This window comes from Aedes aegypti, chromosome 2 (genome assembly GCF_002204515.2).
Source record: "Aedes aegypti strain LVP_AGWG chromosome 2, AaegL5.0 Primary Assembly, whole genome shotgun sequence".
Lineage (NCBI taxonomy): Eukaryota > Metazoa > Arthropoda > Insecta > Diptera > Culicidae > Aedes > Aedes aegypti.
In genome coordinates this window covers 403,078,492-403,105,501 of record NC_035108.1, presented here as the reverse complement: position 1 = coordinate 403,105,501, position 27,010 = coordinate 403,078,492, and the positions used below count along the sequence as shown (strand labels likewise).

At 37.3% G+C, this 27,010-nt stretch overlaps 1 protein-coding gene across 1 annotated transcript in view; it reads right to left on the bottom strand.

Annotated features, from left to right (window-relative positions):
- LOC5573241 (aryl hydrocarbon receptor nuclear translocator homolog) overlaps positions 1–25,461 on the bottom strand; it is a 675,904-nt gene extending 650,443 nt beyond the window's left edge. Inside the window, exons 1-2 of the mRNA XM_021847210.1 lie at positions 25,338–25,461; positions 18,815–18,872 (exon numbers count right to left, since the gene is read on the bottom strand). Of these exons, the coding sequence (XP_021702902.1) occupies positions 18,815–18,872; positions 25,338–25,383 (104 nt within the window). The 5' untranslated portion in view covers positions 25,384–25,461. The remainder of the gene's footprint in view (positions 1–18,814; positions 18,873–25,337) is intronic.
- Between the last annotated feature and the right edge of the window lie 1,549 nt (positions 25,462–27,010).

Below are 27,010 nucleotides of genomic sequence, written 5' to 3'. Positions count from 1 at the left end.
GACTAATACAATGTATTTCCATTACAAAAGTATCTATTTTTTCATTTCAACCAGCGAACTTTTGCGCCACGCTATATTCGAAATCAAGTGTTGCAAGAGTATGTTTAAAACAATCAATTTTGAAACTATTGCAAGTAAAATGTGTAATCATTGTGTCACAAGTTTATTCAGCAAGATTGTACCCATTATGCTGAAGGTACACTTTGTGTTATTTGTTCATTTCCAATTGTCAGTTTTTTTTTCTGGGCATATTGATTCTAAGGTCAAACTTTTGCCTTTGGGTGGGTGTCATCCAGATTTTACAGCTCATAGAAAATTTTGAAATATATTCTTACAAAAAGCATTACGAGGGTGTGGGTGGGTGTCCAAAATGGTCATTTTTGGCGTTATTAAATTTGTGAATCAGCCCTTATCCGCCTGCATTCATAAAACACGCATGACATTCATTGTTCGTGGAAGATAACGACCCATGAACGAAAACAAGACAGACACACATCACCCACTGTTTGGCGCCGATCACTTGTAACATTTGCTGACCCACTCTCATCCTGATCAAGAAACAGAGGCGAATATTCTTTTATTTTCTGTGCTATGTTTGCAACCAAAGGGGTGTTCAATGGTCCAATAGATTATAATTAGGTTGTTAAAAAATATGAAAGTAATTATCAATTTTATGCAAAGCATAAATCACCCGAATGGCTCGATTCTGTTGCAGTCTGTGAGAGTTGCTGCTCTTAAACGCTCTCTCGCCACGTACCAAACCAGAGAGTGCAGAGAGTAGATGTTTACATTCATAGGGCTCTCCGAATGCGATGGGCCACGAACTGTTATGGTTCGCGAACTGTTACACTTTTCGAATATAGTTTGATCGGCTTATTCGTGTCAAAATCCAAATTGTTCAACGTATATGGTCCGAAGCGACAAGAAACAAATCCAGGATATTGGGATAAATTTCTCTTAGAAAAGTACCATAAGCTCACTTGACAAATTTTCCGTAAATTTTTCCACAAATTCTAGTATCTTTTCTAGCAATGTAATATCCCAATAATTCTACCAAATATTTCTCCACGATCCATATTGGAATAGGGTGTTTTCTCAGCCGAATCGTCTGAAAATTATCAACAATAAACACTTCTAAAGGATGAATATTGTGGTCAAGTATAAGCACAAATAGCTTTGAGGAGAAACAAGACAAAGTAAATTACAAGTGCAAAGATCATATTTGGCTCCATATACTTTACATAGAATTATTACAGAATTTCTCTCAGATGCTTCCGAAGATTCTTTCGGTAGAAACACATGGAAAGCGCTTGAAGAAATACATTAAGTTGAATGTTTCAGAAAATTATGAAGTTCCGGGCAACTGAAAAACACATTTTCATATTACTCTGCTATAGGCAATGAAAGAGCATTGAAATGGCTCCTGAAATCCAAGACAGTACATGCTTGAATGAATAGACGGCAGCAGAACTTTTCATAATATAGATCTGTTGCTCTAAGAAGTCGGCAATTCCACCTACTAAAAGTATTACTTACTTCGCAAGGCCTACGTTCGCGAAAAGCCAACGACTTACACTTGGTAAAGAGGTGTCACCTTTATCCAGATAAGTGCTCACACAATCACACATGCTCCTCACTCCGGTAAACTTGTGCTTGGCCAGTTCTGCCCTGGTTACATTGAGGTGGTTTCCCTACCAACAACAACTTCCATCTACACTACGGCGAAGGCGCGGGCGGTGTGGTGAGAATGGCTGGTCAAATTAAACTCGGTAGCAATTTACCATGCCAAGCCGCGCGACAGAAAAATGTTATCTGATTCAATTATAAAGTAAAAATGTGTACCTCTGCAACACTTCCAGCGCGCGGTGCAGAAGTCAACATGTGCTGTGGCTAAGGTTGCCGCTGCACTTGGATTGAACCTGTGGAATGGACGGGGATTCAGGGGAAGGTGCATACGAAGGGTTTGTGTCAAGTACCCGAAACCAAATGAGTTAACCGTGATTCTCGTGAGCGAGCGCGTGTGGAGAAAGTTTGTAACGGATACAAATTTTCGGCCGGTTTGATGTGACCGCGCAGAGCACCTTTACGACGATGACGACGGACGTCAATGAGTTTGATGGTTTCGCTAGAAGCCATCTACCGGCCCGAGACTCCACTTTGGACAGCACCTCCCGGAAAGCTAAGCAACAATACCTTCGAGTGTACTGTGGGCCAGGGTTGAAAATCACGACAGGCCTATCCTGGGAAATTTCTGCAAGTATGTTTGGAGGAATTTCGGCAGAAATTACTAGAGAAATAACAGGAGTAATTCTTTGAGATCCCTAGAGAAATTCCTGGATAAAGCCAAGATTTTTTGTAGATATTTTCGTAGTGGAATCCTTGGAGGAAGCTCTATAGGAATATCAGGTGAAAACGTTTGAAGAATTCTTGACGAAATCTCTGGAGGAATCCCACTGGAATAATTCCTTTACAATTTCCCAGAGAAATCCTCGGAGCAATCCAAGTAAAGATTATACTGGAGGAATTAATGAAAGAATTATTGTAGAAATATTCCTGCAGAAATCCCTGGAATAATCTTTGGAGGAATACCTAGAGAAACACCTAACGGAATTCCTAAAGTGATTGCTGAAGGTATTCTTGGAGCTTTATTGAAACTAGTCTAAAAAATCTATTAACGTCAAAAGTTCTCCCTGAAGGAAATCCTAGAGGAAACTCCGAGGAATGAGCTTCGCACCCCTACTTCTACCTCTGATTCGTTCGGTTTGATTTACGTTGATTTTTGTTCATTACTTGGAATTATGTCGCGAAATTTTGGTTTCTAGCCTATAGCGCATCGAGTGGCAAGGGCAACCATGGGCAACAATTTGCCACTTTGTTTTAATCACGTATTCACATGGTCTCTGCTTACTGGTCTTGGGTCGTCGTCGTCGTCAAAGTAGCGGCACTAACGGTAGTTTTGGGTGCGATGATGTCTGGACTCTCGGAGTTGGAGCTGAATAAACATGAATTACTGTGACAATAAAAATCTAGTACTTACACCTGGGCTGGGTGTGCGTGTATGTGATTTAAATGGGCCGATCCGCGCTTAGTTCTGGACGCGGGTGTCATTACTTTGGTGATTCAATTTGAATATCTTCGACATCTTTCCAGCAATTGTAGAGAGAGTTCGTAGAATTGAACCTTCTTTGTTCGGTTTTCTTCGGAAAGAAGCCAATGTCCCCCGCATATGAAGACAAATTAAAGCTCGCTCTAAGAAACGTGTTTGCTTCACTTGTTTCGTTTTCTTTGTTCAACTCTATCGAAAATCAAGAACATCTTCTCCAGTTGGTACATTATGCTCTTCGGTGCTACAGTGAGAGGCAAAATAAAGTGCCCACCTTACCAGTTTTCGAATTTCTCTCATTGATTTGGTTCAAATTAAAGTTAACACACCTAAATCTTTTGTGATATTTTATTTTTGATGTTCTTTTAAAGTTGCACTTACGAAATTTTGATTAAAAAAAGAATTTTACTTAAAGAAAAAGAAAATCAATTTGTATTGAAAAAAAAGTAGTGACAAAAATAAGTGCCCACTTCCTTCTTGGCCCCAGAAAAGATGATTTAAGAAAAATAAAAAGCAATTTAATAGTTAATGTGTCCTCCTTTGGCCTTAAGGACTTGCTGGAGGCTCTTCGGCATGCTTTTCACCAGGTTTTGTAGGTGTTGTGGATCTAGTTCTTCCCAGGCGCGCTCCAAGGCTTCAAAATAATTATTTTTGTTGGTAACACCAGTTTTTTCAACCCTAGCATCGAGAATCGCCCACAAATTCTCGATGGGGTTGAGGTCTGGGCTTTGTGGAGGCCATTCCAGCGGTTTAATCCGACAAGACCGGAAGAAAGACTTGGTCTTCTTTCCAGTATGCTTCGGGTCGTTGTTCTAGAGAAATATGAATTTCTCTTCAAGGCCCGTCTGGATCAGCGAAACCTCCAGATTTTCCAGCAAGATGTTAATGTAGGAATCTGCCGTCATTATTCCGTCGATTTTCACGACGCTTCCTACTCCACTCCATGAAAAACACCCCCAGACCATCACATTTCATCACATCACACTTCCATGCGTCACCGTTCCTTGGATGTGGCGCTCCTGAAGCTCGAGCTGTCTATGTGTGGACACCGTCTCTCGGAAGGCTTTCTTCGCTGTATTATGTTTCGCACTCGGTCGTTTTCATTACCGACTCTGTGATAAATGTTTTCCTTTCGTCTTGATTATATCCTTCCTTTCAGTTCGTTTCATTTCATTCGCTCTGTACCACCATGTCAACCAACTGCCAAGTGTAGTGCGTTATCCTTATGGAGGACGGTCTACCGGTACAGAACGTTCCATAGCATTGGAGTGCGTATAACGTTAAGGTTTGCTTCGTTCTTCGTTGGAGGCTATTATTTGTATTGGTGCGTTTTCATTTCGTCTATGTTACTTACTACTCAGATGTGCCGTTCGGTATGGTTATACGTCCTTGTCTACTACAAGTTAATTAATTTATTCAGCGTGAGAGCTTCTGCCTTTTTTGAACGTAGCGCCTATCGTCCGCTAGGTACTGTATTCTTCAAATTATTTATTTTTGGGCAGTGGCAATACGTTTGTCGGTTGACCTATTCAAAAAATGATTTGATATGCTATGATAATATCAAATTCTATATCATTTTTTTGGAAATGATTACTATCAAGCACCATTGCTAATTTAAACAATGTCTAATTCAATTCATAGAATTTGATTTTTGTTTGATTCTACGTTTAGAGTGAAAAAGCTGTGTAGTTTGGTTTCACAATGTTTTGTTTCGTTTTAGTCCGTTTTATGCAATTAAAGTTCAAGTGACATTCGAAACCTCACGCTCACGCACTCACTTTTTCAAGTGTATTTGTATTCACAGCAATAGATCTTTGCGCGAAATAACATCACTTCACGATTCCAAAGCAAAAAGAAATCAACGTGTGAAAAAAAAAATCAATATCGACATTGTTACCATTTCGCAAAATAATCTATTGCTGCTGCATATATAGACACAATCAAAAAATCAGTGGTCACTTACTCACCAACCCCTAATATGAGCATTAGATTTATACAAATAAGAGAGTTATATCCTAGGGATAGTCAAGGGAATTTGTATTATGAAAAGATCCTGGACTGACCGGGAATCGAACCTAGACACCTTCAGCATGACTTTGCTTTGTAGCCGCGGACTACTCGGCTAAGGAAGGCCCCGTAGCTATATCTACTACTAGTCCTAAGTCTCTATATCTACACAAACAGTTCCTACTTTTCATCCAGGTGACGTAACCGTATGATTGTGATTAATTAAATTCACCGATACGTTCCCTGATCCACCCTATGGGATGATTCTACTCGAGCACCATCGACAGCGAAATGAATGGCACAGTTAGTTTTGTATTACCATTCGATGAGTGTATCAATATAATATTCATAAATATAAAAATTTCAATGTTGCTCGGCAATGGCTAACCATTGGACGACCAAGGCAATGAATGCATGGCGTGACGACGACAATCTGTTTGACAACCGTGTAGGTTTTAGCTTTCACTACATTGTAGCAAACACCCTGAAGATTCGGAGCCGGAGACGTTTCGCTCCCGGCAATAATTTCGAACATGCCGTCGACTTTAGCATTAGAAGCGGGAGTCAACTCAACCAGGTTCCTCAAGACACGACGCGTGTCGTCTCTCATCAGTTTCCTATGCAGGAATGATGGGGAATTGTGAAACTTTGGGTGATCAGGTGGCCAAAACTCTAAAAAAAAACAATTAGTCATACCATTTTTTTCCAGTTCATCATTTTATAGTAAATACTTTTATTGAGATTTGCTGGGAATATCAGAGTAAGATTTTTTGTAGTTTTGTTCATAGAGTATGCCAAACTTAGATATTTCATGAATAATGAAGTATTTGAAGCAAATACAGGTTATATGTTGAATGAAATAATAATTGTAATACAGACCTATCAAGCAGCAAAATACAGACCTATCAAGCAGCAAAATACCGCAGTTTACTAAATTTAGGGTTGCTGAGTCCATTGCCGTTTTCAAACACATCATAGCTAGTTTTTGGAATATTAGCTGTTGAAAATGCAAAAATTTACTATTTCAGTCAACTTGCATGCAAGTTTGTCAGCTTGTATGGTAATTTATTTACTTAATTTGCCACAGAATTCGAACTTCATGTGTATAACAATACTTATTAACAAACTTTCAAAGCTCAAAAGTTATTTTTTGCTGGTTTAGAAAAGTATGGTATTATGCCATACAGAAGAAAAGAATTGTATGGACATTGCAAGCGTGCTGAAAAAATCGATTTAATCTAAATGTATGGTCCAACCAAATTAAATCTGAGGAAAGTTTAAAACCTATTTTGGAAGCTTGGTAGATAAGAGCATAAAAAAGTTTGATAAATCATACTTTAAATTTCAAGTAAACATCAATGAAATCTGAGAACCGCATCGGATTGAGCGACTCCAAATGTACTAGAGATACTTAATTTGATCCTTGAGACACGCAAAAATGTCATTTTAGTAACGCTGTGTAATGTAATAGAAGCACCGATTTTGCTTACGAAAATGGTCAAATTAGGAATCCCAAGTAACCATGAGTACTAAAAATAAGACCTAAATTAGCATCCGAAATGCATACAGACATTATAGTAGCGCTACAATTGCAGACCCTACCACAGTTGTCCAGGCACTCTTTCGAAGATTCTTCCAGGAATTTCACCCGAATTTCCTACAAAATAATCTCTATCGTACCCCCTACAGAGATTTCTCTCGGGGATTCCCCTTAGATCCAAAAATACCTTCAGAAATTCGTTCAGGAATTACGTCAGGAGTTCCACCAGGATTTTTTGCAGGGATATTTCTAAAGCGATTTCGACAGATTTTCTGAAGGAATTTCTGCTGAAATGCCTCCAGTGATTCCACCATAGATTCCTCCATTTGAACCTTTACTGAGATTTCTTCAGAAATTTCTCTAAGGACTCCTCAGGAAACTGTTCCAAAAATTATTGCAGAGTTTACTAGGAAGAACTTCTTCAGAGATTTTCACAAAGATGCTTCGAGCGAATTCTTATGATATTCCTCCAAAAATTCTTCCAGAAACATCAACAAGTAACAAGTAAACATAACTTTGTCATTTTCAAACCAATTTCAAAACTTTTAGCATCATTATCTTCAAAATTAAATGAATGAAAACTTTGTAGAACATCAAATTTGTCTGAAATCAAAACTAGTCTTAGTTTAAAATACTTGTATACAATTGTTTTCTCATTTTACTAAAAATTTCAACTTAGTTGGACCATAACTTCTTGAACACTCAATCGATTCCTAATCTTTTAACATGTTTTTGAAGCGAATTTAGTTGTTTTCAAACTGTTCCTACAACACATTTTTCTAAAAAATGGTTTTGACTATGTTTTTTACCAAAAAACTATTTAAAAACATAATTTTTTAATGCAAAAATCAAATTCTATTGATTTTTTAAGTTTTTTTCGCCGGAAATTGCATTTTTTCCATAAAACTTAAATTTATAAAGCGTCTTGTCTTTACTACGAGTTGAATAGTACATATATTTTTCAACATATGCAAACATATTTTTGTTTCAAAATTATTTAAAAATTGTTGCAAAGTCCTTCTCAAAAGCTTAACAAGTCAGAAAAACCAGTTTCAGCTTTAGAGATAATATTTAACTGGCAAAATTTGAAAAAACTGGCATTTTTCGTTAAAAAATCATGTTTTTGTGCAGTTTTTGCTGAATAACTTGGTCTAGACATTTTTTTAGTAAAATGTGATGATTGAAAGGTTTGAAAACAATTAAAATAGCTTCAAAAACATGTAAAAAGATTTGGAATCGGTTGAGTAATAGACTGGCCCAGCTTAGTATGGGAGAAAAATAAAGTTGTATGATTCCACGGGGCACCCCCCAGGATTATTTCTTGGGGTTAGAGGAAGCCTTTCTGAAAAATTCAGCTCATTTGGTCGTTCCATGAGCTGGCGCATTTGAATTGAAGTTAATATGGGATTTTCAGCTCAAACACATGAGCAACAGCACATCATCATCTGGTTCAGGAAAATTGATGATCGCGTTCAATTGGACCCAGAATGTCAAAAACACTACTTGAGATTGTACCATGATCAAAATTAATAAAGTTGGTGTTTTAACCATCTGAAGTATATCATGCAATACTGCTTGTATTTCTTCAACATAGCTTGCAGGTAGCCATTAAGCGCATCATAGCCACCTATGACGCTGGGCGAGCTGAGGCACATGTCGCATGCATATAAGTGACTGTACGGGAGTGCTGATCTAAGCCAAACTTTCAACAACTGAAAGAGTTATGAAAATGAGATTTAATCAAGATACAACCTTCTGCAATTATGTTCATTAGGGTATCAACTAGTGTATTTGTCATTCTGGGCTTATTTAAACCCGAACAATTAGTATACGGAACGAAACAGTGACATAGGATCAATTTTCAATATATTTGAGACGAATATCCCATACAAACTTCAAATCGAATGCGCCAGCTGGTGGAGCAACCAATTGAGTTGAAATTTTGAGAGAGCGTTTTTCTTACCCTAAGGCTCATATCTAGGGGGTGCCACGTTGAGTTTTACAACTTTTTTGTTTAAGGGCCAGTCTATTGAGTAATCATGAAGTTATGGTCAAACAAAGTTGATTTTTTTAGTAAAATAAGAAAAAAATTGGAAAAACATACTTTGTACTTAAACTTGTTTTGTTTTTAGACAAATTTGATGTTCTACAAAGTTTTTGTAAACTTAATTTTGAAGGTATTGATGCTAAAAGTTTTAAAATCGTTTGAAAACTAACAAAGTTATGTTTACTTTACTGAAGGTTATTTTTTATAACTTGGAAAATCACCTTCAAGACGCTTGCGCCACCCCTATATGTTAATATTTTTGGCTAAGATTTTGAGGTTTCTCTTTTAATGTAATTTGAATTCAGTAGAGCATACGAATTTTTGGTTTTGAGAACTTTTGAAAAATAAGCCGCACCCTACTCAGCAGTTTTCTTCAGAAATTCTCCAAGAAAATCACTACATGAATTATTCTTCAGGGATTCCCTTTGAAGTTTCTTCAACTTTCACTAAAAAGAATGAGAAGTCCTCCAGGGTTTCACACGTGATTTTTTTTAGAGATTATTCCCGGTGCTCCTTTTCTGGACATGTTTGTTTGAGAAATCCCTGTATAAGTTCCTGGAGGGATTCCTGTAGCAATCCCTGGAAGAACCTCTTGAAGAAAATCTAGAGCAATTTCTAGAGGAATCCTCGGTGAAATTCCTGAAAAAAATCCAGGAGAAACTCTTGCAGGAGACTATGGAATGATTCCCGAGGAAATCTCTGAATGAATTTCTAAAGAAATCCCTGGATTTTAAAAAATGCTTTCCGGCTACGCAGTCTTTAGTTTTCAACGGCTGTTCTACAATAAAGGCTGCGTAGACGAAAAGCAAATTTCATTAGAATATAAACATTCTCTACCACTCAAACCCTCAAATATTTTATGAAGGAAACCATTAGAGATTTTCTGGAGCTGTTCTTGAAGAAATTCCTGAAGAAAAAACTATAGAAATCACTGCAGGAATCCATCTAGAGAGTTTCCTAGGGTAATCCCTGAAGCAGTCTGAAGCCCTGAAACTCCTGTAGGAAGGATTATCTAAGGCAATGAAAGAACTGAAAGACTCCTAGAGGCATCTCTGGAGGAATCCCTAGAGAATTCTTGAAGGTATCCCAGGAAAAATCACTGTAGAGATTTTGCTGGTTCCCGGGAAAACACACTGGAGAGATTTTTTGAAGAAATCCCTGGAATTACTCTTACAGGAATCTATGAAGAAATTTCTGCAGAAATCCCAGGTGCAATCTCTGGAGGAATCTGTGAAGAGATTTTCCAAAAGTATTTAATGTAGAGATATTACTGAATGAATTTGTGTAGACATTTTCCTAAAGAAATTCCTGACGATATTTATAGGATTATTTCTTATGGAATTCCTGCAAGAATTCATAGCAGAATTCTAAAAGAAATTCTTGGAAGAATCCCTGAATGGTTATTTTTGAGGCCCAGAACGAATCTCTCGAGAAATTCCTGGTAAATCCCCGTAGAATTATCTGGAGAGATGCTTGCCCAAGTAACAATTCCAATGCTTTCTAGTCTTAGATGTTATTTATTGAGGTTTTATTATAGATGCATTCAATCCTAACAGGTTTAATGAAGCATTAAAAAGAGCTAAACGGTCTTTTCAGTAAAAACCTCTTTAGAATGCTTTGTAGATATCTACAAGTGTTTATGTTAAAACTTATTTGCCGGTCAGAATTGTTGGTAACAAATTGCATTTTGAAGGAGCTGTGTAGTGTCTATTAAAACCAATACTTTAAACTTCATCCGGTTTGTCTTACACAAGCCAACGATAAAACCCGTAGGACAAACTTCCCGTTCTAGTGGGATAAGTATGCTGCATACAACAGCTGAGTTACATGGAAAAAACTTCCATTTTTCCGGCACTTCAACCACTTACCGTTTTCTGCATTTGTTCAACCGATTAACCACGGGCTCGAGCCTAACAATAAAATATTTCAGTAGAAACATAATTGGACACACAACGGAAAGCATTGAGTTAGTTAAATTGCATCGCCGGCTTGCACTTCCGATCTGTTTACCTTTTTGACAGCACTGACTTTCCTGAGTCTATTAAGTTTAAGTCCATGCTCCCAAAACACCAATAAGTTTTAGTGCAGAACAAATAATCTGATTTAAGAATATTTTAGCCAGTGAAGGACTTTGCGTATGGTTTTTTAAGATCAAAAGCACTTGTTGATGATTATATTGAACGGAATTAACACCAATTGATCTTAAACCGTCGCAAACAAGACCAGTCAGATTTAAATAGATGGAAACCATTTTTATTGCCGCCGTTTCGGGTTCATAATTACATTCTGTTTGGGAAATTTTCATTTTTCGATTGATTCGAGCATGAAATCATTCTGAAAATGGATTGGAATGGAATATTATGGAATTATGATGTCAAAATTGTGGCGCGTTGTTGTAAATCGAAAAATTGTATATCATTTCACCAGTAAATTTTCTTTGGCATGAATTTCACGTGATTGTAAGGAAATTAACTGCCAAGCAAAAATTGATTATTTTATTTTATTATTATTAGTCGGCAGACATCTTGATGGTTTCAATATTATAAAAAAGGTTAAGATTTATAAACAACTTATTGTCTGATATTTAATGGATCATAAGCTCTTAGCAATGGCTTTATTCCGTGTTTTAGGATATCGCAAGAGACTCATTATCGCTATTTGAGCTTAATAAAACTTTATAATAGCTCTTATGGATGTTTTATAGTATACTACAAGGGTAGATGTATTCATACGATACAAAACTAAGAAGTTCAGAAACGGTTTTAAGATATAGTCTTAACGACCTCCTGTAGTGTGGGCCTATTCGGGTTTAACGGAGTTTTATCAAAGGTTAATTAAAGCTGTTAAGACTAATAAGTTCTAAAATGAGTTTTAACGATATGGTGGTAACAACAGCTTGTAGTAAGTGAAAAAACTAAAAATGTTACTTGGGTGGGGAAATTCATACAGCGATTTCGCTGGTGGTAACTCAGAGAGAATTCCTGAATGAAATTCTTGAATATTCCTTTGAGGAATTCGTGAGTTGTGGAACACCTGGAGGAATTCCTGGTAAAGTCCCTGGAGCGAATCGTGGAAGCAACTCGAAAAAATAGGATATGAAACTCTGGAGAAATCACTAAAGAAGTATCTTGAGTAATCCTTGGAGAAATTGTCCTAGTGTTACTCCTAAAATAATTCCTGGATAAGGCCTTGAAGATATCTTTGAAAGAATCTTTTCCTTGATTACTAGGCCCAATACATGTGTCCGAAACGTCGGATGTAAGCAAAAATCTGTGTTTTAGTTTTATTGAAGACTGAAAGCCACTACCTTAAATATTATATTATAACTATTTTTCTAATATGACCGTAACGGAAATTCGTTTGATTCGAATTACAAACTGCAAATCATTGAGAGCTTGAGCTTGAGCTTGATTGGCCGCCCGTGGATGCACTCCAGTATCGCCAGAACAGCTGCACTTACACAAGGAACCAACCGAATGACTGCTTGGGACTAACAGGCATCCTCAGTGTATAAGTGCTGGTGATCTTCTATTTTTAGGCAACAATGGCACCTGCCACGTCAGAATGCAGACCAATGAGGGGAAGGGGGAGGAATTGATGATGCATTGAACTGACTCCCACGTAGACCGTATATTCCACTGCATCCACGTCAGTTCATGCGGGAGTGTATGGATTGGGGGAAAGGCATGGCAGAGAGGTTTGCTTTTGTGGTTAGCAGACTGCCTATGTATCAGGCGTAAGAAAGGCGTGCGCGTGGAAGTAGGAAGCGTTAGGGAAACGGTTTCTTGTCCGTCTCTGGTTCTAGCGTTTGCTATGAACGAATAGTTTGAGTGTAATATATTTAGAATGGAAGATAGAAGCAAGTGAGAGATATACAACTACAAAGTATGAGGAAAGGGACGGGCCTGGGATTGAACCCATGACCTTCTGCATATGAAGCAGAAGCGGTAGCCATCAGACCACCAACCCCGTCCAAATTACAAACTGCAAATCATCAATTCGAACAACTCAGTATACATTAAGCAAAATAGTAAATACGCAAAGTTTGCAAGAAAACCGCAGCAAATCGATAATCACTTTCATGAATCGATCCATAATTCTAAGCACACAGATGTAGATATTTTTTTCAGTGTAAGTTCTAACAATCATACAGGAGTGTGGCACAAAATTTAGATTCTCGCTTCAATCCACTTTTTGGATTGCTTTCACAGTCGGTGACAAAAGTTAGTAACCAAATGCTGTTTTTCCATACAAAATGACCAACTTTGGGGATTGGCCAAATTGGTTGAAATTTGGAGGACGAACTACAAATAACCTAAAATTATACTGAGCTCATTGAATTTCAATCATTTTCCGAGGAGTTTCAGAGGGTTGGTCAAAGAGAAAAGTAAGTAATCAAGATATTTTTCGATATAATTAAAAACGGTGAGCTGTAAGTGATTGGTCTGTTCTGCAAGTTTATGTAACTTCCAAAAGTGAATAACTTTGCCGAAGAAACTAACCAACCAAAACTTACCGTTTTTTTTAAGTAAATCGAAAAATCTCTCGGTTACTTACTTTACTTTTTGATCAACCCTCTGAAACTTTTCGGAAAATAACTAAAACTTAGTGAGCTCAGTATACACAAAACATCATGTTATTTGTAGTTCGTCATCAAAATTTCAGCCAATTCGGCCTACCAGAAGATGAGATACAGATCCCCAAGCTTGAGCATTTTGCATGGAAAACAGCATTTGGTTACCTACTTTTGTCACTGACTGTAGATCCCATGTAAACCGTGAAAATTTTCAGATCGATCGGTGAAACTATATTCTAGCGCCAGCTGTTCTAAGTTTGTATGGGATTTACTATGGGAAAACTTAGTTGTGCAAAGAAAAATCGCCGGAGGTCGCTCCATTTACCTCTATAAAAATTCTGAACACAGACCTCGATAGGTATTTGGAATGGAATCCAAAAAGTTGACTGGAGCGAAAATCTATTTTTTTTTTTTCAATAAACGTGTTCTAGGCCGTATAATAACCATTTAAATTTTGGCACGGTTCGATTTTGGCAACTTTACCGTAAAATTTTGGAAACAAATTTTTTATTGTAGACGAGTCTACAAATAGTGGAACTTCCATATTTTCGGCCGATTTGTTCTCTTCGGAAGAAAGATACGCTATACTATTGGTGAAAATTTTGAGCCCAAGATGAAGAGAACGAAGTTTCCGAAAATACAACCAGTCGCCCTACGTTGTGATTAGTTAACCTTTGCGTAACCCTGACCTATTTTTACAATCAAATTTCCGTGATCTTTTGGCTCTAACTTTCATAATTTTCATCGGATTTCTATAAAATTTTAACACAACATCAGAACACTATTCAAGTATCGTGACATGCACTGAGAGCCACATTCAGACGGTAATTTCTGGACTTATACGGATGTTCCGTGGGGTCTATCCGAAGGCCATTTAATACAATACCATAAATATTTCGCTCTGATCAAGCAAAACTACCTGATGTACTTCTCCAGAGTATGGAATCGGTTCCAGAACATCCCGGAAGTACTTGTAGATGACCCTATGTTACAATGAATTATTCAGAATGCATTGTATTACACTGCCGTTATACGCATAATTGTCCCATGTTTCAAAATTTGCAATCGAGAAAAACGCGTTCAGAGATTTTAATACATTTAGGCCTCGTATTGACCAGGTGTGTGGTAAATTAAAATCCAATCTTTACAATAGTATAAAGAATAGCGTGTTCATTAGAGTCAAGAGTTTGTATTATGTGAATAAAGTAAATAAAGCTACGAATTTCAAAGTGGGACTGTTATGCCTATAAATACGTGGTTTTTGGTGAATTTCTACGCATAACAGTCCCACTGGTTGTAGTGACAAATTATGTGCTAAGCATACTGCTGTAGATGACCGTTCTTACGTATAGATTGTACCGAATGTAAAGGACGTATATTCTCGAGAGTACGTCAAGGCACCTATTGAAGGCTCCAGTGACATGTGCCAAACGGAGCCACGTGTGGGGAAGTGAAGAAATATGATTTTATAGTTTGGGATGGAAACCAAAGCTTTCTGTATGTGTGATAATGAGAAAATGTATGAGTTAGTGAAAGAAAGAATGGATGAGTAAGTTAAAGAGATAAGATGTAATAAATTCCTATATCGACTCTTCCAGCTGCAGTTTTGACAGAAACTCGTCTGCGAATTCAAGGTTATTCTGCGGAGTAAATATTCAACTAAAAAATCACGACACAAATCTTCACACGATTTGACATTTTTTTGGACTTGATTTGCGAAATCATGATATTTGATAAATTGCAAATTGAGTTTTAGAACCACCAACATATTTGCCACTTGCACCGAAGAACTAATTATCCGGAATAACCCAGTACTTATGTGACCAGGTCATCTTAAACCTCTTGAACTATTCTTCTTTGACTTGACTTTGACTTCTTCTTGACTTCATTAAGTTTGATATGTCTCAGAACCGCCAATATAATGGCAACTTCCTCTGGAAAACAGGGTATCCAAAACAACCTGGCATGTTATCAAGTCATCCAAGAATCTTTGAATTACCCTTCTTTAGCCTTGATTTGGGAATTTATGAAGTTTGATGTTGCCAGCAAGGTTTCAGAACCGACAGTTTAGAGGCCATCTCCTTCAGGGAACCGGGAATTCGGAACAATCCGACATGTAGTCAAGTCATTCAAATACATTTGAACCACTTTTAGCCTTGAATTGCAAATTCATGAAAATTGATGTGTCGCAAGCCAGGTTTCAGATTCGCCAATATGATTACCACTTCCACCAGTGAACCGGTATTCGGAATAACCCAGCATGTAGCCAAGTCATCCATAAAGAGTCGAACTATTTTTATTTAGATTTGGTTTGCTAAATCATGAAGTTGATTTGTTGCAAGCCATGGACTCGCAATTAAAGTGACTACTGATTCTTCAAGTGGGATTATTTCAGTACTCCCCGTGATGAATCCAAAATTACGGTAAATTTCTGACATCTGGAAATAAGAGCCAAAAGATCACGAAAATTTGGTTGTAAAAATAGGTCAGGGACGCAAAGGTTAAATTCGTTAATCATTGTTTAATGTTTATTAACCCGTATCCGCCCATTAAACGGAAAAAAGATTAAATTGCTACCATTTTGGCATTTGTTGATGGATTGCCTTTGTTTTAGTTCGAATGGAATCACCTAGATGTTTAGTTTTTCACTCATTATTGGCCTTTTTTTGGAAATGTCCACCTGTTTGGAGTTATTCCGGTGGGTCACTGGGTCAAGTCGGGTAAAAATGACTCCAACTCAATCGACTTTTACCCAAATAATCTCACTCCATTTCAATATGTTTTAATAAAACACTGTATCTATCTGTCTAGTTGACCAATTTCCTTCAAATAATTTCCCACGACCATGTCTGAGTTAGCTTTTTCAAATGGTGAAGTATAACACGAAAATTTCGACGGTTGAGAAGAAAAATAAAATTGACCTATCTTCGACTGGTTCTAGGAAGATGCCATGTATAACCAAAATCTGGTCTCAGTGATTTATAAATTTATACTAAAAAGTTCGGTAAAAGTTGATTGAAACGGAAGTTGAGGTCGTTTTTACCCGACCCACCGTAATAATCCCAATCCGGTGGATATTTCCAGAAATTCCAATGATGATTGGAAAACTAGACATGCAGGCGATTCCACTAGAACTAAAACGAAAACAATCAGTCAATATTTGCCAAAATTCCATCAATATGAACTTTTTTCCATTTGCTAGGCGGATGCGGGTTAAAATAGCTTTCTTGCACACGGAAATATGTATACTAAAAAAATCATAATGTTTCTGTGGGCTTTTTTGGAAACTTTTCATGTTTCAAACAAGTAAATATTTAATAAAAAAAGCAATTGATTTTGGCAACATGAAATTTGTTGGCATGATGCCAGAAAACAAACGGGTGCTGTAATGGTTTTCGCAACGTTAATTCGCCCTAGTGGCCCATATGCTTCATTAGTAACAATACTCTATTTCATTATTGGTCCTAATCAAAACTTCATCATCAAATTTGTATCAAAAATCTTATAAAAATGGTATAAGACGGCCAAAAAATGTTTGGCTACACGATTGTTTGAAATCTGCTCATAGTGCTGTTGTCCCATGTTGATGTTGGACGCGAGCGAACGATTTCTTCGAAAATAACGGTGATTGAATTCCTGATAACAAAAATTTTGCAATTTGCAAAACATGGAATATTGTACAATCGTCGGAAGAAAAGGTAGGTATGCGGAGTCGGTTGATGCGGCGACTATGTGGAAAAGGCGATTTTCTTTGACAGCTGTTTTTTTATATTTTACTTCAGCTTCAGCAGCTCGTTGGATGGTTTATTTTTGCAATTCAAATTGTGCCCGCGTGCGCTGATAGTGATTAGCTAATGGAGGAGACGTCCAGCGGTGTCCGACAGTGCACTGCAGTAATGTGTTGTGTCTGTGCGCAGTGCACACAAACAAGGCGGTGTGTGTTGTGGGCCAAGAAAGATTATAATTAAGGCATAAAAATTTAACTTGATAATGATGTGAGCGTTGCGATCCGATCGCCGTAAATAGGTAATTGAAAATTCTGACAGCTGAGTTAAGCAGGCAAACACCGCCGGAGGTAAATTGGCTAATTTGATATCAGAGTTCCGGCGGAGACCTTCGACGAACCGGGCTGAACATGGCTGGCTGGACGATATGAGGCGATAAATAATCTCCAATATCAAACCCATTAATGGAATTTTTTCAGCCACGCTTGTTTTGCGCGAAAAATTATGGAACGTTCAGATAGGTATATGTTGATTCGTTTGTTCAGTATATTTATTCATTTTCTTTGAAAGTGTCAATTCAAACATTACGTTCATTTCTTATACCGAAGTGATCTGTGATAGGCAACAATATTATCCTAATTTGGTAAAAACCAATTTCAGCTATAATTAACATATTGTTAACAACATATTACATTTCATTTGCCAAATTTTTATAAGTCAATTGCTCACCTTGTTTTTAGGTAAACGGAAAACAATAATTTTTACAGAGGTCAATGGGTGACCTCTAGCGATTTTCCCTCGCAAAAGTAAGTTTTCCGGTAGCAAATCTCATACAAACTTAAAACGGCTTACCGATCGAGCTTAAATCCGGCACAGTTGTCATGGGATCCAAAAGGAATCCAAAAAGTGAATTGGAGCGAGAATCTAAGTTATGCTCCATGCTAATGGTCCATCTACACCGGTGGCACTTAGTGTGGTTCTAGAAATTACTTTCAGGCTTCTCGAAATGTTCCAATGTTACGCGAACATCGAACATAATGCTGTTTTTATTAAACTTCAATATTATTGGTGATTTTGAACAAACGTAAAGTTGTATCATCATAAGTAAAAATTATTTGCTATTATTTTCAAACGTTCCTTAAGATCTCCTGCCTAAATCCTCTAAATTCGTAAATACTGATCAAGATTGACGGCACCTTTTGCTTACTCACTCAAATCAAATACTTAAGTACAACACCTTGATTGCAATGTCAAAAATGTCAAAAAATTCTTTCGAGTCCAATGGAAACCCATCCCGACATGTATTGGAATGCCATTTAACTTTTTTATTGATTTTGTCTACTCCATATCGTCGACAAGTCTGTTAATGCGGTATATCCTACTTTTAGCAAAACAGATACCAATAAATCGAATGCAAACATCGATCCCGCGCTAGACGACGAAAACAACATTGACGGTCACGAAGATGATGACGAGGTACCGTTTTATAAGACTCCATCCGCGGCCGTTTCGAAAAAACGGAAGACACCAGCTATCATTGTACAGCGCACCCACCATCATTGCAATCGTCATCAGTCGACAAAGTCAATTTTCGATTCCATTTCTCCGCATGGACTGTGTGGACAGTATGTACACCCATATTACTGGCAGGAGCATAAATTTCCATATGTAGAGCATTGATCGCCAACACGCTCCAATGAGTCGCAATCACAACTGGCAGTTGGCTCATTAAACTTTGGTCAGTCTCGACACTGACTGGATTGGTTTCGATTACCGTTGTACATATGCTAAGAAGGCATCAGAAGCGCGTACTTACCCTAAACCAGGAACGCGACGCTTTTGCTGCGCAACTACCACTTGATTTGGGTCAGTCACTGAAACGAAATGGAAAAGATGGGAAGATTGAAATTATGTTTGTGTTGAAAATGTTTCTTGAATGTTATTAATTCATGTAGAAAATTAACCTCTAATTCTCATTTAGCTGTTAATTTTGCTTATATTTTTGAAACAATATGAATTGAAATAGTTTATTGTCAATTATCCCTTCTTTACAAAAAAAAAGATTTTCGACCTATCATAAGGTCCATTTTATATCTCAGTCTGTATCAGACGGAGATGGAATATGCTTATTATGGTGAGCTCATTCCATGCTCCTGTTTCAAACAGAAATATATAATAGCATACACTTTTATCATGACAACGCTCGTTATACAAAAACACTGACTCTGGTCAATCAAGCAGTAGATATGTGATATGTGCAATCAATCAATCTAAGCTAAGCTAGGATTTTTTCGTCGACCACCACTGACAATTAAGTATGTTTATTTTTTACCCTTTTGTCACCCAATCTCTTAACCCTCTAATACCCAACCCCGCCTTTAGACGGGGTACACTTTGGAATTTTGTGTATTTTTTCGTAGCTCGGAAATTAAAATAATTTTATTTTTGGCTTAAACCTTGACTCATAACACGCATATAAGAAAAGTTTTTTATGATTTTTGAAACTTTTTTGTATTATTGATAATTGTTTGAAAAATTTCATTCTTATATAACCTACAAATGCCTGGGATTCATTTAACGTGTATTATAAAAAATCGTACCTTTTATATTTTTCTACGATCAACCTATCACAGAAGAAGAGCCTGATGGTATTGAAATGATTTCAAATTTGTTTTTCTGTTATTTACACGGAAAATAAAAAATGTTCCAGAAAAAAAAAATCATATTTTCAAAAGTACAGTAAAAACTCAAATTTTTATTATTGTCAAAAATCAGTAACCAGAAGAGGCTTCAAGAAAAAATTGAAAAGGATAGGGATGTTCAAAAATAAAAATAATAAAAATCAAAATTTATAAATTTGCGAAGAAAAATAAATCATTGCCCAAACCGTGTTTAGAATGATTTTAGATAACGAAAAATAATATTTAGATCGAATACAAAAATTTGGGTATTAGAGGGTTAACCTACAGATGTTTTTGTCATAATCGGTTATTCACTTTTGAAAATAATACATTACGATAATTTATTATTCAAACATTAGTGTAGCTCTAAATCAGGGTTTCCCAACCGGTGGTCTGCGGACCCCAAGGGGCCGTGACTACTTCTCAGCCATTGTAAACGAGTGTCGTTTTTCTTGATTGATTAATACATGTGAGGTATCACTTATCTCGTTTTTGGCAATAAATTGTTATTAGTAGAGTTCAGGTTTCTAAAGTTTCAAGTGTTTTTAAAACTACTTGTTTTGCTTTTTTTACACAATTATTGATAAACACTTCCAATATCATTCTACCGTCTTGTAACCACAATTTTGACTCATCGTTTGTGCATTATTTTTTGTTCCAGTGCGAACTTAAACATGATACTAACATCGATTCTAATGATATGCATGAAAAAGCATTTAGGCCTTATGTTTGCAGATTTCGCCAGCATTATGGCAAGTCTTCTGAAATATCTTGGAAGGTTTTTGACTAATTATTGACAGGATTGATGAAATTCGAAATTCTTCTCTGTTTCCACTCAAATAATTGACAGGACCTTTTCTAATCTATCAACGTGATTTTTATGAGATTTTCAAGTAATGTACCTAATAATGATTTTTGTAAGGTTGCTGCTTAGATTTTTGACGAGCATCTCTCGAGGGATTTGATGAGCTCCTAGCAAAAAAAAAACAACGAATTCTCCCAAAATTCGTTAACTGAATCCTAAATAAGCCCTATTTGCAAAATTTAAAAGTAAGTAAGCCCGTTTTGAAGTATTCTAAACAGAGAAACTTAAAAGTAGATGGAGTACCGTGTACCTTTTAATTCCGCTCCTAAATGCTTATCACTCCAGTGGGTACGAGTAACTGACACTGAAGAAGACTGCAAGTGGTAGTCGAAATACGCGTATCTGTTAAAGATAAGCACTTAGGAGCGGAATTAAAAGGTACACGGTACTCGATCTACTTTTAAGTTTCTCTATTGAGATTCTGCTCAGAGGATTCGAATACATTAACAAGAGGTATTCAAAACAGTTTATAGAGATAATTCACGACAGATAACTAACTTGGGAATTGGATTCTGGTGGAACCCTTCAAATCTTGTAAAATTCATTTGAAATGGCCCTCGAATTTCTTTTTTGAGTATTCCTTGGAATAACTTTTACATATTGCTGGCGAAAATTTTTGTTGGAAGCTTCTCAAGTACCTTCTGACTCCTGACAAGATTATTTGTAGATTTAGTGGACTCCAGATGATATTATCTGAATGATTACTTTAGGCAGTGCCCATAATGACGTAGCATATTTTGGCCAATTTTCGTCACACCTCCTTTCCCATCATAGCCTATTTTCCCATATCTAATCCATGGAGAAAATCGGAGATTCCCCTTACCCCCTAAAATGCTACGTCGTTTAGGGACGGTCCCTTACTTGTGGCGGACATGAAATTATCTGTGGTGACATGACTTCTGGGTGGGTTGTACCTCTTTTGGCATAAAGTCGTTTGGCATAATGGTCATTTGGCATAAATACCGTTTGGTTTGGCATAATGGCCGTCCGGTATAATAAGTGATTTAATATGCACAGATCCAAACACAATATATCATATACAATTAGTGATTTCTTCTGCACCTTTTAAACATACTTTTTTTTGAATATCGGAATTTTTCGAAGGTCTTTACCGAGATTAGCACCACCGAGCACATACCAATCAATTCTCAACAGACTAGAGCTCAAGATAGTGACAAAAAATGCCAAATGCAATTTAAATTGTATTTTTTACAGCGTAATGTTTTAACCTAATTAAACTGAAAAAAGACGTTTTGAAGCCAATTTAAAAAAAATCTGTGTAGAGTTCTAATAAAATTGTCAATAATTGATGTAACTTTTTAGAATAAAGTCGTTTGGCATGAAGCCGTTTGGCATAAAGTCATTTGGCATAACGGTCGTTTGGCATAAAAGCCTTTGTGGATAATGAGCCTGAAACTATGGATTTGTTAAAGTGACAATATTGTTTACGTTGCTTTTGAATCCTACTGCTGACGTCAGGCTTAATTTGGAATAATTGGTACAAAATAAAATGATGCTTTATTTATTTTTTTTTTTTTTTTTTTTTTTTTTTTGAGGCACTCCGTGCACTACTGTGCCGGAATTAGTTTATCTGTATCTTCCTTTACCGATACAGTTCTATTTTTAACTAATCTATATTCACATCTGCTTTCATTCTCTTCTGCTCTTTTGCTCTCACACCGAGCAGGTAGGAGAGTGCTCTGCTGTTGGTCCAATCGATTTCCATGAGCCATAGTCCATTTTGCTCTTGCGGTGGTTCGTTTTGCCGTGTTCCTGAGTCGTTTGAGGCTAGCTGCCTGCGAAGTGGGTCAGTTTGTCTCAGTCACCATCTGAAACTGACGGAGGATGGATGTGCTCCCCTCCTAAGCACGGTCCTCCGTGCGGCGTCTTCTGGTGGCTGGACGGGTTATTTTTTGGAGGGGCTGGGAATTGAATCCATGACCTTCCGCTTATGAAGCGAAAGCGTAACCTCAAGGCTACGGACCCCCCTAATGATGCTTTATTTAACAAGCACATGCTCTTGATTGAAATAATTTATAATCGATAATGGAGAAAATATTGGAAATATTTTATGCAGGCACACTTTTCAAAATTTTTGAAAATTTGTTGATACATTTCTTTAAATTGTGGAACATCTCTAGATATAACATTTCTAGATATAATGAAGATTTTTTTTGATAAGTTTCCAAGAGAAATTCTTAAAATTTTGGCAGAAGAAAATTATGAAAAAATCTTTGGTATTTTGTTGGGAATTTGTAGAAGAATTCCATTAAAATCTGTGGAGAATAATATCTGGTAGGAATTCTTGAAAACATTCGTGTGGAAATGTTAAGTATTTGTAACAATTCAAAGGGCAGTATATGGAGGTATCCCCGTAGCGAATTTCTAAAGAATTCAATGAACCATGTGTCATAATTAGATATTGAAATTTTAATCCAGTTTCTGCAGAAACTCTTAGAAAACTTATCTGAAGAAATCCATAAGCCTAGATGACCGTATAATTCGTATTTGCTACTCAGTGATTGACTAGAACAATCAAAAATACACAAGGAACCAACAGCGAGTAGCTTACCATCTTCAGTGTACAATTTGGAGAATTCCAAACATTACAGAGTCAATAGCGATACCAGCCACGTCTTTACGATCATCGGTGAAGGGAAGGAATGCTAGTGTGACACTGTTTCTTAAGACCGAGTATATATCTGCATCACATGGTTGTCACGGGAAGGAGGTATTGTTGGGTTCACCTTGGTAAGCGATGCGATTCATGTAACCTGAATTGCAAAGACATCTGTTTACATATATAACGTATTTGAATTAGAAGCATGGAACGAGCTCACAAATTGATGATCCATTGTTGATGGGGCAGTTGCCAGTCACTTTCAATTTCGTTACAAGCACCGCCCAGCAAAACGCAAAAAGAAAAACACTCCGGTGGTGAAAACCAAGGAACCGCTTGCTTGGGCTTCCTAAGCGCACTTTTTGTAGAAACACTTGGAAAGCTTATCTGAAGGAACCAATGGAGAAAAACTACGAAAATGATTTCGACTCCGTTTAGCCTTACGGTCTCTAAGCACTGAGCGAGATTAATAGAATGAATCTTTTAAAAAAATGCAATAGATATCTTGGAAAGCATTCCTAACAGATTCTAGATAAAATCCTTATTCTGGAATACCTGTTCTAGGAATTTCCGGGAGAAAGTTAATGAGTAATCCTCCAAGAAATCCATCATGTTATTTCAAGTTTAATCATTGATAAAATTTGTTGAAAGTTTCAGAAAACTACTCTGGAGGATTTTTCATGGAACATATTTTGTTCAACCGACTGACTTCACTCAAACTGGAATACTAAGGTTTCTCAACTGGATTATTCAGCGGACCGAAGGGTCTTATTTTAGACCTTGCGAGCTGTTCCAACTTCTTTTACATTGTTTCCTGAGTGACTAGACACGGCTTCTGCTTTCTTGTGGTCTTAATAGACTGCATAACTCGAAGCTTCAGAAGCTTCCCAATGTAGCGAGATGAACCTACGACATTATCTAAGTCACATGGAGTTGCACTAGATGGAGAGTATTCATTAAATTTGGTCGCAACCCCTTCAGAGTTCTTAGTTACTCGGAGACTGGTAAAACACAAAGATAGCGAAGTTAATGTCTAGTATTCAAGAAAACGTGTTTGTTTTTCTCTAAAGCAAGTGAAATCAACTCACCTGTAAAAAAAATCGGAACTGCAACGGCAAATGAAATGTAATATGTTGTTAACAAAATGTTAATAAAATCTTAAATTTGTTTTACCAAAGTAGGGTGATAGTGTTGTCTAATAACACAGAACACCTAGATATAAGAAATGAATGTAATGTTTGGAATGATACTAATAAAAAAATTAAAAAAAAAAGTGTTCAAGTAGGTGGTCAGTATAGCATAAGTAATGTCGACAATTCGTGACTGGTTCATTTTCAAGTAGAGCATTATGACTAACACGTTTTTTTTTCGCTACCAAATACAGATTAGACAAATCACTATCTAATCAGATAATGTGAAAAATATTAGAATTACTACTCACAATCAGCGAAAGGTCTTTTGAAACATAGTATACGACAACTTGTTTGAAAGCATGTCATAACCGAACAAGAGACGTGTTTTCCATGAAATTAATCAACTAAAACATCAATTATGACAGCAGTTAACCCTAAAAATCGTAGCTGTTCTTTTATGCTGAAGATTCAACAGAGCTATTCTAACCGTAGCCACTAAGTACTTCGGGGAGACCGCGGCTACAAAGGAAAGACATGCTGGAGGTGTCTAGGTTCGTTTCCCAGTCGGTCCAGGATCTTTTCGTAATGAAAATTTCCTTGACTTCCATGGGCATAGAGTATCATCGTAACTGCCATACGAATGCGTAAATGGCAACTTTGGCAAAGAAAGATCTCAGTAAATAACTGTGGAAGTGTGCTCATAAGAACACTAAGCTGAGAAGCAGGCTCTGTCCCAGTAAAGATCAAGAAGACCAAGAAGAAAAAGAAGCCGTTATGTGAATAAGGCACGATTGAGGTTTTTGAAATCCCAGCGAAAATCAGATTGGTATCCATGAGGAGCCGCCAAAGGCGAGAAAGCACAGAATATACTGTGTAGAATGCATAATGTAAAGCGATATAGGTGATAACCAAAAATAATTAACAAGCAATCCATCACAAATCCATACATAATTATCTAAGTTGATCGGATTGCAGTGTTTGCATACTTTCGATGATGATTTATGATTAAACTAAAATAGAAATCACAGTAAATTCCTTACGAGCACACATATCAAATCCATAGAATCCGTAGTTCCACATAGCCATACTGCACGCGCTGCAGCTGTTGCTACTTTTCACTAGAAAAGGATCGAAGACGACGAAAAGTCCACTATGCTAGCTCCTATGTGTTTCACCAACAGCACTGTTCTATCAATACAAAAGCACTTGGCCCACTCTCGACTGCGAACCGCAACAAAGCATCGAACAAATGCGACCGTAGAAAACGTGCGAAACTATTACACCCAAGACGTTATTCTTGTCTACACTATGACCCAAACGGTCCGAACTAGCATTCCGAAACGAGGTAATTGCACACAATTGAAAACTTTTCTGCCATCGTTTGGGACTAATTAAAAGCGACTCGGCTCAAATCCGGAGTAATCGACACCTTCCCGTGATTCGTCGGACCGAAAAAAGAGCCCCGAAGAAATCCTTAAATGTCGTAGCACCTCAACAGCTCAGACCAAGCGAGAGATAAGACGGAGATGAATCCCTGCAAAATACTGCTGCCAGCATCCGAGAGGTCCAATCCCACAAGTAGCGCGCTACACCCAAGTGGAGATAAAATTGAACCGATAACACACTCTCGCTACTGACGACGGTCGCGACACTCACTCTCAGCGGGTCCAGATACTGTTGAAAGCTGTGCTCTCAGCTGCACACATACATCATTTATCCCACGCTTCTGGTGCTGCTGCTGACCGCCTCCTAGAAGACGTTGTCATTGCTATTGCCACAACGAATCGCAGTGGTCTGATATCTTAAGGACTAAATAACAATAATGAGAATTGCATCGAAATGGGCTATCAATTCGATGCTTTAGACAAATTTCTCGAACACCAAATCGAAACAGTCTCTAGACCAGGCTCTTTGATTCAAGTGAGAAAGCAAAGAGTGCCGCCTATCGTGGTCAGTTGTTCCGAATTTACGGGATTTAGGCAGGAGATCTTGAACTCCATTAGGGGAATCAACGTCTCCTTTCAAATCGCAAAGGAAGGAGGCTATCGCGTTTTACTCTTAAAGATCGTGAACTTCTTCTCAAACATCTTGAAGAGAAGAAGCACAATTTTTTACTTATGACGACAAAACTGATCGTTTGTCGTCTTGAAAGGTCAATCAAGTGACTATAAGTCACCTGAAGAGATCAAAAATGGTATAAATTATTTACTTGGATTTTCCCCAGTCCAAGTAATCATTATGAAAAAGAGAACCCAATCTGGCATTGTTCGCAAAAGGCTTTCTCAAGAATATTATTTAGTTCACTTTAACAAAAAAGATCTAAATAATATTGAAGCTTTGGGAAAAGCTAAACTTATGTTCGATGTCCGTGTGACATGGGAACATTTCCAGAATCCTGGAGGAAATTACCAGAACCCCACTCAGTGCCGTCGGTGCCAAAAGTGGGTTCATGGTACAAAAAATTGTCGCATGGATACTAAATGCATGATTTGCGGAGGTTCTTCTCACGCCAAGGACGACTGTCCAGTGAAGGAAGATACCACCAAGTTTATATGCTCTAATTGCGGGGCCAATCATAAGTCAAATTTTTGGAATTGCCCTTCGCGTAGGAGAGTCGTCGAGGCTCGTGCCAAGCAGATGAAAGATAATATCCTTTACGATAACGGTCGTTTCCGGAATTTGCCTGGTAGAGTATCGAACAATGCTCATTTTT